Source organism: Tamandua tetradactyla, chromosome 17 (genome assembly GCF_023851605.1).
Source record: "Tamandua tetradactyla isolate mTamTet1 chromosome 17, mTamTet1.pri, whole genome shotgun sequence".
In the NCBI taxonomy this organism is placed as follows: Eukaryota; Metazoa; Chordata; class Mammalia; order Pilosa; family Myrmecophagidae; genus Tamandua; species Tamandua tetradactyla.
The window spans coordinates 27,208,747-27,224,180 of NC_135343.1; the positions used below are offsets into that span (position 1 = coordinate 27,208,747).

The 15,434-nt window shown below is 41.6% G+C and overlaps 1 protein-coding gene across 1 annotated transcript in view; it reads left to right on the forward strand.

The window, feature by feature from the left end:
- EML6 (EMAP like 6) overlaps positions 1–15,434 on the forward strand; it is a 300,506-nt gene that overhangs the window by 171,382 nt on the left and 113,690 nt on the right. Inside the window, exons 7-8 of the mRNA XM_077134236.1 lie at positions 10,691–10,892; positions 14,052–14,189. Of these exons, the coding sequence (XP_076990351.1) occupies positions 10,691–10,892; positions 14,052–14,189 (340 nt within the window). The remainder of the gene's footprint in view (positions 1–10,690; positions 10,893–14,051; positions 14,190–15,434) is intronic.

The following is a 15,434-nucleotide window of genomic DNA, read 5'->3' on the forward strand; positions in this document are numbered from 1 at the left end:
TAAAACAAAGTTATGATCTGGGTAAAGTATGAAGCATAGTGACTTCTAGTGATAACCAGAAAAACCAGAAATACTTCTTTTTTTTTTTTTTTAACATGGGCAGGCGCCGGAAACCGAACCCGGGTCCTTGGGCATGGCAGGCGAGCATTCTTACCTGCTGAGCCACCATGGCCTGCCCAGAAATACTTCTTAAAGCAAGTCAATCAAAATGAACTATGCCTATGGTGATAAAACACTTTCAGTTAGGTTGTAAATGATTATATCTAAAGGAATACAATAATTATTCACACAGTTTAGGATATATATTTTTATTAATAAAAATATATGTTTTTATATATTATATTAAAAATAATATTTATTATCAGGCTTCAACTATGTGTCAGATACAGGCGTGAGAACTGGATAGGCAGTACTAAAAAACATGCTTTAGGCATACAGGCATAGTTACTTTTTACTGATTGCTTTTCTTCTGCGGATAGGGATAGATGAAGTATGTGTGTTTCTTTTAACCTCCTTATTGGATTATCACTGTAACCAAAGACCTATAACCTTCCAAACCAGATACGCCCTGCATCAGATCAAACTGCCTTCCCTTGGCATTGAGTTGGGGTCCTCAGGAGGTGAGATGCCCCTGCTTAGACGCTCGCCCTCTCCACTGCCTCTGCATGGGTTACCTCAGTCACTTCCTAACTTGACTCCTGCTTCTACCCTTGTCCTTAGCACAGCAGTAGAAGGAGTGTTGGAAATTTACTTGAGACAGATCCATGATTCCTTCCTCCTCTAGGACTCTGCGAGCAGTCCAGGTCATTACGATGGCCAAGCAGGCTGCTCCCCTTAGACTTCCTCTCCTTTGAGCCATGCCGCTGCTCCTCCTAGGCCAGGCCACCTGCCCCCTTCCAGATATGCACTCAGGGGCATACCCTCTGTCTACAGTGTTCTCCCAGTGGTCTCCAGGACCACTTTCCTCCCCTCCTTCAAGCCATTGCTCAAATGAAGCCTAATGTCCCACAGGTTCACTCATATCACTGCATGCCTCACAATTTCATTCCTTTTTGTAGAAGCAACATGTTCAATCATATGTTTACACCATTGTTTGCCAGTCTACTCAGTCAGCACATCTTTCAGCCACCTCTGTCTACCTCTTAATTTTTGAACAAGGGGTCCCACACTGATTTTGTACTGGGCCCTGTAAATCATGAGGCTGGTCCTTTGCTCCAGTTATCTGTGCTCATGAAGCCCTGGGGAGATGCGTGACTTCCTTCCCTCTTGTTTCCTTCAGGTCCAAAGCTCTGCCTTCAGCATCACATCTAGGGTACCAGAACTGCAGACAAGATCAGGAGCCCCTGGGTGCAACCCAGCTTCCCTAAGTGGCCTCAGCCTTTTCCTCCTGATGGGGAGGTCAAAGAGCCCCCACCTTCCCGCCAACATGCGCTCTCTTCATCTGAGTGAAATCTTTTCCTCTCTTTTCTTGTTACCTTTTTGCCTTCCACACTCCTATCACACATTCCTTAGTACTACATCTGTAATGAGGCCAGGCTGTTACTGGAAACAGCTTCCACCTTGTCTTGTTTAGTCTCTTGTACCAGGGCCCAAGTTCACAGAGATAAGAAATATCTTTATGGGAAAACTGTATGCTCCAGACTTGAACAGCCTGAATTGGGCAGGTAACATAACCTTCCCGTGCCTTCATTTCTTCATGTGCTCAACAGACCTTTTCTAGTACCCTCTATACCCTGTGCTGTCTTAGGGAATGAAGAGAGTGCCTCCCTTCCAAACTGTCATGATCATCCTAGGACATGTGGGTGAAGCATCTGGTCAAAGTTGGTGAGGACCATTACTGACCACTTACATGCTGCTCAAGCAAATACCATGCAGTAGTTCAGCTTAAGCAATGGAAATTTATTAGCTCATTTATCACAAAACAACCTTGTGATCTGGAAAGGACACATAAAATGAAGTTGCAACTTGGAATTTTTGAGGCTAGAAGAAAGTCCAAATTTAGGCATCATCAAGACAGTGCTTCCCTGCCCTGCCCCTGCAGACTGGCATTCTGGGGCTGACTGACAGTGATCCTTGGTCCTGGGCTCCTCTGTCACATGATAGTGCACATGGTAGCCCCTCCAGGCCTCTCCTTTCTCTTCTGGGCTTCATTGAATTTCAGCTTCTTGCTTCTTCTCCCTGTGTCAGAATTTCATTCCACTCATAAAGCACTCCAGTAATAGGATTAAGACCTTCCTATGTGAGGTGGGACACACCTTAACTGAAGGTCTTACTTCAATGATCAGAAGGTCCACACTTGCAGGTATGGATTAAATTTAAGTATGTTTTTTTCTGGGGTACATGCAGCTCTACACCACCACACATGGCTTACTTGCTTGAATCAGAGTCACCTTCTCAAGTTCGCATTTTCTTTTTTGTTCTGTCCCTAAGGTCAAGTTTTAGCCTTTCTCGTCTGTGAGGAAGTTTTCCAACATGCAGCCAAGGGACCACTGCATAAGCATCACCTGGTGATGCTGCTGATAATATTAATTTTTGAGGTAACTTAAGTCTGAAACCACACTAGCTTGACAGCTTCTAGGCAGTGGTTCTCAGTTCCAGGTTCACACACATGTCCCTGAGGGAGCTGAAAATAACTATGCCCAGCCCATTCCAGACCAGTTGAGAGGGAATCTCTGAGTGGAGTTCAGGCATCTGCTTTTTCAGCATGTTCTTTATTGACTCCAGTGCACAGTGAGACTAGGGAAGGGCTGCTCTTGGCCCTTTACTACACGTCAGGCCTTGGAGCACCAGGTCTGAGAACACTGTCTAGTGCCACCGCCTCCCTGCCGCAGTCTTCCCTGCTTCACCCGTCTTCTCTGCAGCCGTCCCCAGCAAGTGGCCAAGTGGAAAAGCTGGTATAGGGGCCCTGCCTTGGCAACTGGCTGATTGATGGGTCTCAACTATTTGAATATTTGATAGTACTTTATAGTATCAGATTTCTTCATGGTTTATGAAGTGCTTGCTCACCCATTGCCTCATTTATGACAAAACCACCTTGTGATGTGGAAAGGACAGATTTCTTTGGCAAAGTAAGGTTGAAACCTGGCACTTTTGACTCCTCGTGCAGAGTTCTTGACATTGTGTATTGATCCCACTTCTACAGCTTTCTACTAGGACTGCTGACCGTTTTTTGAGGCCACACACTGATACAAAATGCTTTGTATTTCTTCTAGGACATTTTTGGTCTCTTCCCAAGTCATTTACTTATCTGTTCATCACAAATTAGTGAGGGTCTCCCGTGTGCTGAGCACCATGCTAAGCTCTGGGGCACAGCAATGCATAAGCAAGGCTCCCAACCCTCAACTGGTGGCAGTCTCTCGACCTGTGCAGGCAAACCAGAAGTGCCAGGGAGTGAATGCCCTGACAGCCGTCTTCAGCCAGGGATGGAAAGGAGGCTTGGAGGATAAACATCTCAGTTTCTCTTCTTCACAGGTGTAACTCTGAGGATGTTCTAAACTGTTTCCCAGAGCAAGACCAAAGCCTGATTTGCCCACAGCAGTCACCTACTCAATAATGGCACTTAAGGGCTTGCTTCCTTTCCCTGTCTCCCTTCTCTACTTCTCTGTGGTACTTTCTGGAATGGCCTCTGAAATGAATCATTATCTCAAGGTCTGCTTCTGGAAGAATCCAAACTGAGATATATTTACTTAAGTGCGAAAAGAGTTTAGGCTGTTTGGAGGACAGTGGGAGCCCCAAAGCATAGTTATTAGTGCTTGGGGTAGGAGGGCAACAGGAGCTGAAGCCTGACTTGTCTCTTGAAAGATTCACAATATTTTTAAGTGGGCAGGGTGGGAAAGAATGTTCCAGGTAGAGGCAGCAGAGTGAACACATACACAGAGATGGGGACTAGGACCCCCATTTGGAAAGCTGCAACCTGTTGGTGTGGTTGGAGTCAAGATTTCAAGTGGGCAGAGTTGTGACCACATATAGGTCAGGGGTCAGTTTGTAGCGAGTCTTCTTAAAGGGCTTGTTAAAGAGTGTCACCTTTTTCATATAGGCACTAGGGGAAATTTCTGAAGCAATGTGGGAGACGTACTCACAAGGCCAAGGACAGGAGAACAATTAGAAGGCTGGTACAATAACCCACAGGACAAACTCTGAGGGCACAAGGTAAGACAGTAGGAATGTGAATGGAGAAAAATGGTTCCAGTAGGGCCACATAGGACTTTCGAAGACCTTAGGCACTTTTGCCTTTGTGGGCCCCTTTTTCCATAAAACAGTATTAAAAATATATATTTCACAACAGCAATGGTATGATGATGAATATATTAATATTATATGTTAAAACTTTTTCTACAACCTAGGAGTTTTTTTTTTTAATTCTGATTTTAGAATAAATGAGAATATTTTCATGGCCCCTTAAGAGTATTGTGGGCTCTTGGCAGAGAACTTGCTCTGCCTACTGGGTGAGGCAGCCCTGGCTCAAGGTGGAAAATGTTAGGAAGTAGATGTGGAGGGTCAGGAAAGGGAGAACAGGACTCATGCAAGTTCCTGCTTGGGAACCAGGTGTCATTACTTGGAAGGATGTGCACATGGTATATATGTACCAAGAACTGTCTGCAAACTGACAGTTCTGAAAGTGCAGTAAAAAGCTCCTATGAATTCATTAACAGCATTGAATAAATTAGTAATTTATTAATCCCCACAAGATAAATAAATATATTTATTTCACATGTTTCTGAAGTGGGTTTTTTGGTCAGTTTGGAGTCAGTAATCTTTAAGATGTTGGTGTATTTTCTTGATTAAGAAAATACCAACCGAGATTAAGCTGTACAAACAATTTTATCCTGTTTTTGTTTTTAGCACAATATAAGCATTTTCCCACATTATTTTGACATTTATAACCATGATTTTAATGGCCTTGTTGTAACATGAGCAAAAGTTCTCCTATTGATACTGATCAAAAGCAGTAGGTTCTCTGCCCAATTTTCTCACATGACCAACTCCTGAGACACTGGAGTTTCAAAGAGAGAAAGTTTATTGCTTGGTGTAAAGCAGGAGATCAGATGGCCTATCAGCCCAAAAATCTCTCTCCCTGAACTGCAGTAATTCTGATAGTTTTATAGCATCAAAAGATGGACAGTTTTTTTAGGATAATGAGCTCAGTGTCACCCACATGATATAATTAGGGGTGATCTAATCATTGAGCATGCGCCGACTGATTACATGCTTAGTCATATGTAAGAAAATGGTGACCTTAATATGATGATGGGCCTGATTTTTAGCATTATAATGAGGTATAGGTAACTTATAGGTTGAAGTTTAAATGATTGCATATCTAACTTTGGAATTGGGGTGTGTTAGTCTGGTTTGACTAAGGCCCCTCATCAATACTCGTTAGGGGCTGACTTTAGTGATCATAAGACTCTCAGTTTGAAAAACCAGATAAAAGGAGTACAAGTGAGAGTCACAAGGTTTTTACAATCACAAAGTCTCAAAATAAAGGCAGTAAATCATTATCAGAGATCAAAGCAGCTGGATTATAGTGCATAGATTTCAGGTATTTCCCTCTACCTGCTCTAATATACCAGAAAGCAAAGGGGAATATCTACATAATGATTTAGTAATCATAATCATCCCTAAATCCTGACTTCTCAGTTACACTATCATAAGACATTTAGGTTTTGCTATTTTGAGCAATACTCCTGCATAATGTATTCTTTAATATTTCAAATTATTTTCCTAGAATAAACTTCTGGAAGTGGAATTTCTGGGTTTAAAAGTTACAAACACTTTTAGGCCTACTTATGGCCAAATTATTATGAATTCCTTTCGATAAATGTATTCAAATTCTTTTTCTCCTTTGAAAGATACTGTTTTTATTCTATGACCTAGAGAATATTTGAGAAAAAGGCCATTCTAGTGCCAAAATAGCTTGTTCTCTCTTTGTATGTGGGGCCATAGACTTTCCTTCTAAGAGTTTGTGGTGTTAGCACATTAAAATTATCATAACAATCAAACAAACACAAAGTTGTTACTCAAGGGAAGGCATACAGCACCACTTCTGCATAGATCCTGGAGCTGACTGGTACTGGCGTCAGCTATAATCTGACCACAGCTACAGCAGGTTGCTCTTCATTGAGATGTAAACCTAGAAAAGAAAGACCCCAGAAAAGCACAAAATCTGCATGCCAGACACTGGGTGAAGTGTTTGAATACATTATTGCGCTGAATCTTCCTAGCAGTGCCATGAAGTGTGAGCACTGATATTATCTCTGCTTTACAGACGGGGAAACGAAGATTTGAAAAGTGAAATAGCTTCATGTCAGATAGCTCAGAGGGGGTGCAGCTGGGATGTAAAGGCAGGCTGTGTTTTTAACCTTTCAGTGAACTAACAAAATAAACAGTGTCCTTTTATGAGGTTTGTTTCATATTTATGGACTAGACTTCCCCTTGCCAAGGTTTTGGGACTATAACAAAGACGATTAGAAAGATGTTGTTGAACTTCCCCTATCTAGTGTGAAAATAAGACAAGGGCAGAAGGCTGTAAAAATTTGGTCTTAGCCTTAGAGGTTTTTCGGTCTTAATATGTGGTTGCTCTCTACTGCCATCTGCTGGCCATCTCTACCAAGTACAGGCCGAAGCACCATATTTCTTATAGGGCTGTGGCAGAGAAGGCCACCGTGGCCAAAGTGTGGACACCTCACCAATTCTGAGAAATGCCTTTGGTCCATACTGTGAAGAGTGTCTGTAATGGGGCGGGCCACGGTGGCTCAGCAGGCAAGAATTCTTGCCTGCCATGCCCGAGGACCCGGGTTCGATTCCCAGTGCCTGCCCATGTTAAAAAAAAAAAAGAAAAAAGAGAGTGTCTGTAATGTTCATTCTTCCAGAAGAAAGAGTATTGCTGTGGTTTTAAATTATTATCTGGCTTTTACCTGCCTTTCTTTTCTCTAGTGGTAGATTTCTAATGAATTCCAAAAAGTATCTCATATTTTTCTGATTCCCAGAACAGAATGTAAAGTAGGAATGCCAGCTTAGTTATTTCCCAATGCAACGCCTGCCTCGGCCATCCCAGCGAGGAAATCAAGATTATACTTCTGCTCTTAGCATTTTTGTCAGAGTAGTTAAACCAAGTCTCAGGCAGGAGAAAGGGAATGCTGTCAGACCTCTAGGGGATCTGCCAGGCGCCAGGGCCTCTCCATATTGTACCAGCAGAGACCACATGATTCTTTCTACCACTCTTGCAGCGTGCAGAAGAGCCATTAGATTTAGAGATGCTGGAATCGGGACATTATTAAGAAACTTGAATATGGCTCTCTACTACTGATGTGTCTTCAGGAAGTAATTCCTATTTAAAATGGTTAACTTGGAAGTGAGTGAGCCAGTGGTGCCTCTCCTACCTTGTAGATAGATCCCTCGGGTTGATTTGTCCAATGTGATAAAATGCAATTTGTCTGTTTGCAGAAATAAGCGAATGTTTGTGGAGATCCTGAGTTGGCCTCTGAGAGAAAATGTTCACACCTCATTAAGCTTATGTTGTAAACAATAAAAATCTAACAGCTAATTTGCTCCCCTCCCCTCCCCCGTTCACCCAGAATTAATTCCTATCAGTCTACCCTCATTGCCTTCCTTATATGTAAAGCTTCCCTCAGTTCACTGAAGCCTTGTTTCCTAATAAAATCTATCAAACAGCCTGGGAGACACTGAGTGTAAAGCAGGGGGGCCATCAAACCCTGGCCTCCCAGCCTCCCCTTTCTCCTATACTTCTTCCTGGGGCCCCTGGAGCTCCTCGGAGGAATCTAAGAGATTCCTAGACACAGTCTGAAAATGCTGAGTGCTGTAGGGCTTAACTGGCTCGTCAGTCTTTCAACAAGTTAAAAAATTGTTCTTAAACTTCATCTAATTAAAAAAAGACAAATATTTGAAAAAAAATGCCGGCAGTCATTAGTCCTGGATAGTAGATTTTTTTGTTGTAATGTTACTTATACTTTTCTGAATTTGTTCTCAGAAAACAAGAAGGCAGTAGTTGAAATGGTGGAGGGAATGGATGTTTGTGCACTGGATCAAACACAGCGCTGGATGCTGGGAGAAGTTTCTGTTCTCATGCCATTTAGCCCTGTGTGCTGAACACACTGTGCGAGGAAAAGGGGGGAGTCAGGGTGTGGGTGCTTACAGTGGAGCCATGGATTCAGGGTCTGTCTGGAAAGAGCAGGGGCTTTAAAACAATCAGTGGAATTACAAAGACTTTGTGGGCCAAATACTATGTAACAGCTTAAATATGACATTGCTGAGATACAAGGTTATATATGTATATGTGTATATTGCATATAAATATATGTAAAAACATACACATGCATACATATTATTTTAGCTGGTTTACAGGTGTGTAGATATCTACTTATCAAGACCTGGCTCCTCCCCTAAACAGTAAACTGCATGAGAGCAGGAGCCTGGCTTATTTACAATTTTAGCTTTTAGTGTCAGGTGCTTAAGAGATGCTTGATAAAATTTTTTGAATGGATGAATGACTGTATCCCTTCTTTGTGAATGTCCTCATTAAGTATAAGGTGTAGTGTCTTTCATTACTAGGTATTTACAGACACTCAAGAAATGTTTGCGATTTTGATGGTTTTTTCATTCATTCATCAATTTTTATTGAACAACTATAACATGTCCGACATTGTTCTAGAGGATACAGCAGTGAACAAAACAGCTGAAACTCGTCTTCATGGACTTTCCATTCTAGTCCAGAAAACAAACAATAAATATAACAAGCATAAGTTATTTGCTGACTTTTTTTTTTTTTTGCTGGTGTTGGAATATAATTACTTCCTACTAACTCGGAATAGCAAAGAGATACACCCTTTCTGTAATAAAATTGTAGATCATGCAAAGCCAGTTGGAGAAGTGACTAATTCACCCCTGTCTTTCAGCTCCCTATAGGAGCTAAGAAAAAAACAGGGAGGAAGCAGGAATGTGTTGATGAATGAATGGTAACTATCCCCCTGAGGAGGTCTAGGGCAGAGAGGAGGACAAGAAAGTGATGGTGGCCGAAGGATTGCCTCCAAGGCAGCTGGTTCTTCCACAGCACAGTTTATCCCAGCTCCCCTCTGCACCTTCTGTCCTTTCCACCACCCCTGAAGTTTGTAGCCAAGGGTTTTGAGAGGTTGAATTTGAACTAGCCATAGCTAAGTTATCCTTATTCACAGCAGGAATAATAAAGCTGCCTGGCTGCCTCCTCCTTCCATTTTAGGACACAGCAATGCATTCAGAGCAAGGCCTGAGGAGACTTACCTTGTGTAAAGATAGCCTTGTGTCTTAGAAAAAAATTTTTTTTCACAGATAAGTACATTATTTCATTAGCACCTTCTAATGCAACAGTGAGGAGGATAAGATGAGGATTGCAGTTGGGATGCCGGTGTGTCCCCATTTATCTCCGTTGTTCTAGCATCCCATCGGACTCCGTATTTGTCCTGGATTTTTTCATTTTGTAATAGTTTATATTTTATTGTATTTTTGATAGAACTATTGAATAAGTCTTTCAACTAAAACTGCCTTATTTGTCAATAAATAAGTATTTCAAAAAATTACGTAATTTGATTCTTTTTAGTGCCCCTTTTACTTTCAGAGGTGTCCCGATTTGCATGATAAGCTACATGGTCACCGTAATTGCTGTCTACATTTTATAGGGAAAAAACTGTACCCTGGAGAGGGAGGGGTGCTCTCTGGAGTGTCTCCCAATCAGGTGTAGGACAGGGCTGGAGCCGCCCCCACCCCATCCCCACCCTGCTCACCCTTGAAGGCGCAGAGCCTGCTGGCAGGCAGCATGGCTCATAGAGCTTACCTCATCCTTACCCTGTTTCAAAATAGACACACACATGGGATTATTTCTAATTTAGACATGTATTTCTAATTTAGACATGAAAAAATCACTATAGGAGTAAATAAAAGATGAGCAGTTTTCCAGACACTCTTTAAGGAACAGAACGCAGAAAGTCTGAGAGTCTAAAGCTTGGGCAGGCAAGTGAAGACCTGCCTAGTGAGGATGAAGACTGCAGGAGTAGAAGGTTGGCCTTAAAAGGAGTACTACACTCAGAGACGATTCCATAAATTGCTAAGATGTTATTCCTCTCTGACAAATGTTTGGTGGTATTTCAAGACTGAAATTAGAATTTCATTTGCATATTTCTGGGACATAGCACATCTGTTTATCAAGCAGGATGAGTCTAGGTTCTCATAAAACACATACTAAACGTGTCTAACCCGATAATTAACTGTTCAGTGGTATCACCCACATATAATTTTTAATACAATGTTAGCACCCTAAAGATTGAAGTGATTATTAACCAGAAGGAAGTTATTGCAGGAAGGTTGGGTTTTCTCCTCTTATATTCATTTAAAATATATTTTAAAATTAAAATTTGCCTAACATATATCCTGTTATAAAGACAATAGCTATCCTAAGTTGGGCAAGAAAGAGTAGTAACTCTTTTGCAAAATCGATCACAAGTGGAGGGGGAATGTCCAATACATGTAAGGAAGAGGTAAGTAGCACAGAATGGTATATGGAATTGATTCTCCACCCCCAGGTGTTTTTAAGATATGTTCATTAGATGCTACCCTAATAAAAGGGTATTTAGGTGTTTTTCTTTAATTTGTAAGTGTTGTTAAGGCATGCTTTTATTTTATATATTTATTTGCTTATTTTCAGGCCTCTCTATCCGCAGTGTGTGCTGGAAAGCAGACCGCCTTCTAGCAGGGACCCAGGACAGTGAGATATTTGAAGTCATCGTGCGAGAACGAGACAAGCCTATGCTGATCCTGCAGGGCCACTGTGAGGGCGAGCTCTGGGCTCTGGCCCTGCACCCCAAGAAACCGCTGGCTGTAACAGGCAGTGACGACCACTCAGTCAGGTGAGGCCTGTGGTGGCCACTGCCACCTTGCTGACTTCTGCAGGAGAACAGACTTCTTTTATCCAAAATTGCTCCTTACATAAGGGAAGGAGAAACCATAGTGCATACCATACAGTTTCCAAATGGAACCATTAAGACATTTAGCTCAACAACCATTGTCTTGTTGGCTTTTTGTTTTTGTCTTTCTTCATCCTAAAGTACAAACATGTTACTAGAAGTGAAAATAAGACTTCCAGTCCTGCTTCTAGTTGAAGACAGGAGTTAAGCATGCTTGTCTGTGATAAGTCCATATGTCCCTCTTGCCCCTTCAGTCCTCTACTATGGGCTTCAGGTGGTTTTACAGTTTAGGCAGAGACTCTCATTCATCACTATTGTGACTGAAATTCTCATTTTCAAACTTATCTTTAGCACATGCGTAAATATTTCTTGGTAAATTCTCAGTTGGAATTTTGAACATTGCCCTCAAATCAGAGGACAGTGTTGGTTCCTTAGAAAATATGCAGTTTTGTTAGGATTTCAAGGGTTCTTGCTATGGACCATTTGTCATACTTTGAGTGTAGAATACCAGATAAAGTAAGCAAAATGAATATGCTTCCAGTATTCTTATGATAGCTGGAGGAATGATCATATGGTTTAAAAGTTTGATAGGAAGTCTCTTCCAATGATTTCAGTAATTTAGTATTTATTACTGAGCTTTAAATGTGCTCAACAACAAACAGACCGGAAAGAGAGTGTAAGGGGAAGAGGAATAAAAGCAGACTTATTGGCTGAGAAATCCATGATTACTGCATCTGGATTTTAATAGCTAAAATAGAACTTTTTTTTTTTTTTTTCTTTTGCATGGGCAGGAACCAGGGAATCGAACCCAGGTCCTCTGGCATGGCAGGCGAGTATCCTTACCTGCTGAGCCACCATGGCCTGCCCTAAAATAGAACATTTAAGTGAAACTAACGATCACTACCTCCCCCCGTCCTTATTCCGTATGTTTGTGAATCTAATCATAATACAACCAGTACACTCATTTCATCCATTTTTCAGTCTCTAACCAAACGCTAAAGCCTTATCAAACCCAAAAATGAGTAAAAACATCTACACTTGTCCCCTCTTATGATACTATTGTGTGTTTGGTTTGTATTTCTCTTTATTCCCTTCCTTCTGGTCTCTCCCTTTTCCTTTTTCTACTCTGCCTTTTCCTGGAGCACCCAAAACAATGCCACCAAGTTTATTTAAGCACCCACAAAACTTGATTCATACCCAATCAAGAATGACATCATTTAGAGGAAATCTTTGACTTTTGGATTTTAAGAATTGTGTTAAGTCCCAGGATTGCCAGCATCCCTGAGATGCCCTGGCTGCCAGAGTCTGTTTTATTCCCCCAACCCATCAATTTGGCGAAAAGTTTTAAATGTATTTTTTACACTGAGTGCTGAAATTTAGGAAGGATACAAACAGTGATGGTTTCTTCATGCTACTAAAGTAATGCATACATTCCTTAAAATAGTACAAGACTAAAAACAGCATGGGGTCATGAATAATGACGAGGTGTTGAGAGTGTGCCATGAGCTTTAGGTTGAGCAGTATGGCTGCCTTAGGACTCTGTAACCCCCACTGTGTATCTGTGTTGTCAGGGCTAGGCATTGTCCCTTGTGATGGCAGGTGTGTTTAGAGAAACCCTGCCACGCATGAGATCTTCTCGTCCCTCTGTTGCAGGATTTAGGATTCTTGGTTCCTCTAGCAGATATTGTTGTTTGTCTGTTGAGATAAGACTGTTTTCAGAAAAGAGCTAGCAGATAGAGGTCAGACACCCTAATTGCAACTAACATGGACATCCTTCTTGGTTTGGGTGCCTGGATGAGGTGTTCCTGGAGCTGGGAACACCTGGAATCAGCACCACTGAAAGCTCTGCCTTGGTTGCACTTGACCCTTTCTGCTCCTTACTAGCCAGGAGCAGTGTGACGTTGCAGCCCCCACCAAGAGTGGACCCCTCAGTTATGGGGCTCCTGGAGAGCTTGTGGGTGATGATAGTGCCTGGCTACATCCTGCCGGCCTTGAAATCCTAGAGAGAGGTATCGTCCATTCTTCTCCATTTCAAATACATCTTAAATACTCTTTCTAGGGAGACCAACAAGTGTAATGTGCATTTCAATCCGTCTGAGCTTAAATAATTTATTTAAATAAATAAATTTAAATAATCAATTTACTAGGCAGGTACTCTATAAATTTCCTGTGGCTGCTATAACAAATTATGTGAGACTGGGTGGCTTAAAACAACGGAAGTTTTTTCTTTCATGGCTCTGGACACCAGAAGTCCGAAGCTACTTGCCTGTAGGGCCACCCTCCCTTGCAGAGCCACCAGGGGAGGCTCCTCCTTGCCATGGCAGCCTCGGTGATCCTAGCATTCCTTGGCTTGTGGCAACATTAACTGTAGTCTTTGTCTTCCTACAGCTGCCTTCCCTGTGCGTCTGTGTCACTGTATCCAAATTTCCCTCATCCTATAAGAATTCTAGTCATGTTGGATTTAGGGCCTACACTAATCCAGTATGGCTTCATCTTAACTAATTACATCTGCAAAGACCCTGTTTCCCAGTACAGTCAAATTCTGAGGTTTTGAGTGGACATGAATTTTGGGGGAGGTGGGTACAGTACAGGTACTGATACAGTTTTTAATTAACAGCAAGAGCATTTTACCTGGTAAGTGTTATTAACAAACCACTGGCATAAGAGAAGAACCACTTTAAATTTCCAGAGAGAAAAGTAAGATTTTGTTTGAAGTAGTGTTTAAAATGTCATCATTCTATGAATCTTATAATATCTGTAAATGTTGCCTCATTTTATATATCTTGCTGGATATTTCACATGGTGAAAAATGAGCCAAAGACAAGCTAAACAATTTCCCAGGTTCCCTGACAGATCGTGACGAAGGATGCTGGTACGAAGTTGCTCTGTCATTTCTTGCTGTTATGGCAGTGTGGTGAGCAGGTCTCCCTGGCGTGGCCAGTGACTAGGAGAGGTTTGGTTTTTTGGTTTTGTTTGTTTTTTAAACATGGGCAGGCACCGGGAATCAAACCCGGCTCTCTGGCATGGCAGGCAAGAACTCTGCCTGCTGAGCCACCGTGGCCCTCCTGAGAGGTTTGGTTTTGACCTTGTGCTTGTGTTTAGGCTGTGGAGCCTGGCTGACCACGCCCTGATTGCCCGCTGTAACATGGAGGAGGCTGTGCGTAGTGTGGCCTTCAGCCCCGACGGATCCCAGCTGGCCCTGGGCATGAAGGACGGCTCTTTCATTGTGCTCCGAGTCAGGCACGTACCGGTATTGGAAAGGGCATTATGAATGCCCAGCTGTTAAAATGAAGAGTCTCCTGGTCACCATGTGGTCCAAGAGCTTAGGAAAATGAATTTAGTCTTTCAAATAGGAATACCATTACGTTCACAATCCCCTCTCTGTAATACAGAAATTCCAAACACTGAAAATCCAAAGTTGTTTGGTAATTTATTTGGCATCACAGCCTGACCCAGCAAACTGATGCAAGACTGTGGGTAGCCGGTTAATCCCTTAGGAATAATCATGTGTCATGCGTTTTGCTGCAAAAATATTAATGTGTTTATTAATACAAAGTGCTCCCTCAGTCCCATTAGGGATGTTACATAAGATACTGTATGTGAACCTTTCTAAAATCCAATGAATAATAATGAATCACCAAGTACATCAGTCCCCAAGGATTTGGAATAAGAGATTGTGGGTTTGTAGTAAACCAAGAAAAGAAGAAAGACTAAAGCAGCTTTCAGTGGCACCACTGAAAATATATTTTTGTTCTCTTGGCTGGCACATTTTGTGATTACAGAAAGGAAATGCAGCTGGAAATTAAATGTTTCATGTTTTGCATGCAGGAAGTTCTGTATAATGTTGAAAAGTACTCTTGACACAGTTTATTACACTAAATTCTCATTACTAGCCACACATAACTTATCACGGAATTAGTGTGCGACATTTTTTTTCCTGCATAGTGATGCATGAAAAGATAGTAGAATTAATTTTCAGATTTCCTTTTTGATGATTTCTCAAGCAAAAAATATCCCACATGCCTCATTTATGACATAATAGTAAACTACAGTGCTATTCATGAATAATAGTGAGTGCAAAGCATTATATAGAAGCAAATATTTGGCATTTTTTAAAGCATCCAGTTTATTTTAGAATTGATGAAGGTATCCCTCCTGAATCAGAGGAACTGCCAGTCATAATCCTGTCTCAGAGTTGTAGAAAAAACAACCTCAGTGAGTTTTCAGGTGAGAGTAGAGATCAGAAAGGATGTACAATATTTAAGTGATTCAGTGTATATATCATTGACCTTTCAGAGTGAAAATTAAGTAACTACATAATAATTTAACATTTAAAAGAGCAATTTTGCTCTGCTTTTCTGCCTTATTCTTTTTTGCAGCAGTAAGCACAAGACTGAATAGTCACTGGCTTCTGGTTCTGAAAGTATGAAATGATTTATTATTATGCTAACTTTGATACAGTTAACCTTTTCCATGGCATATTTT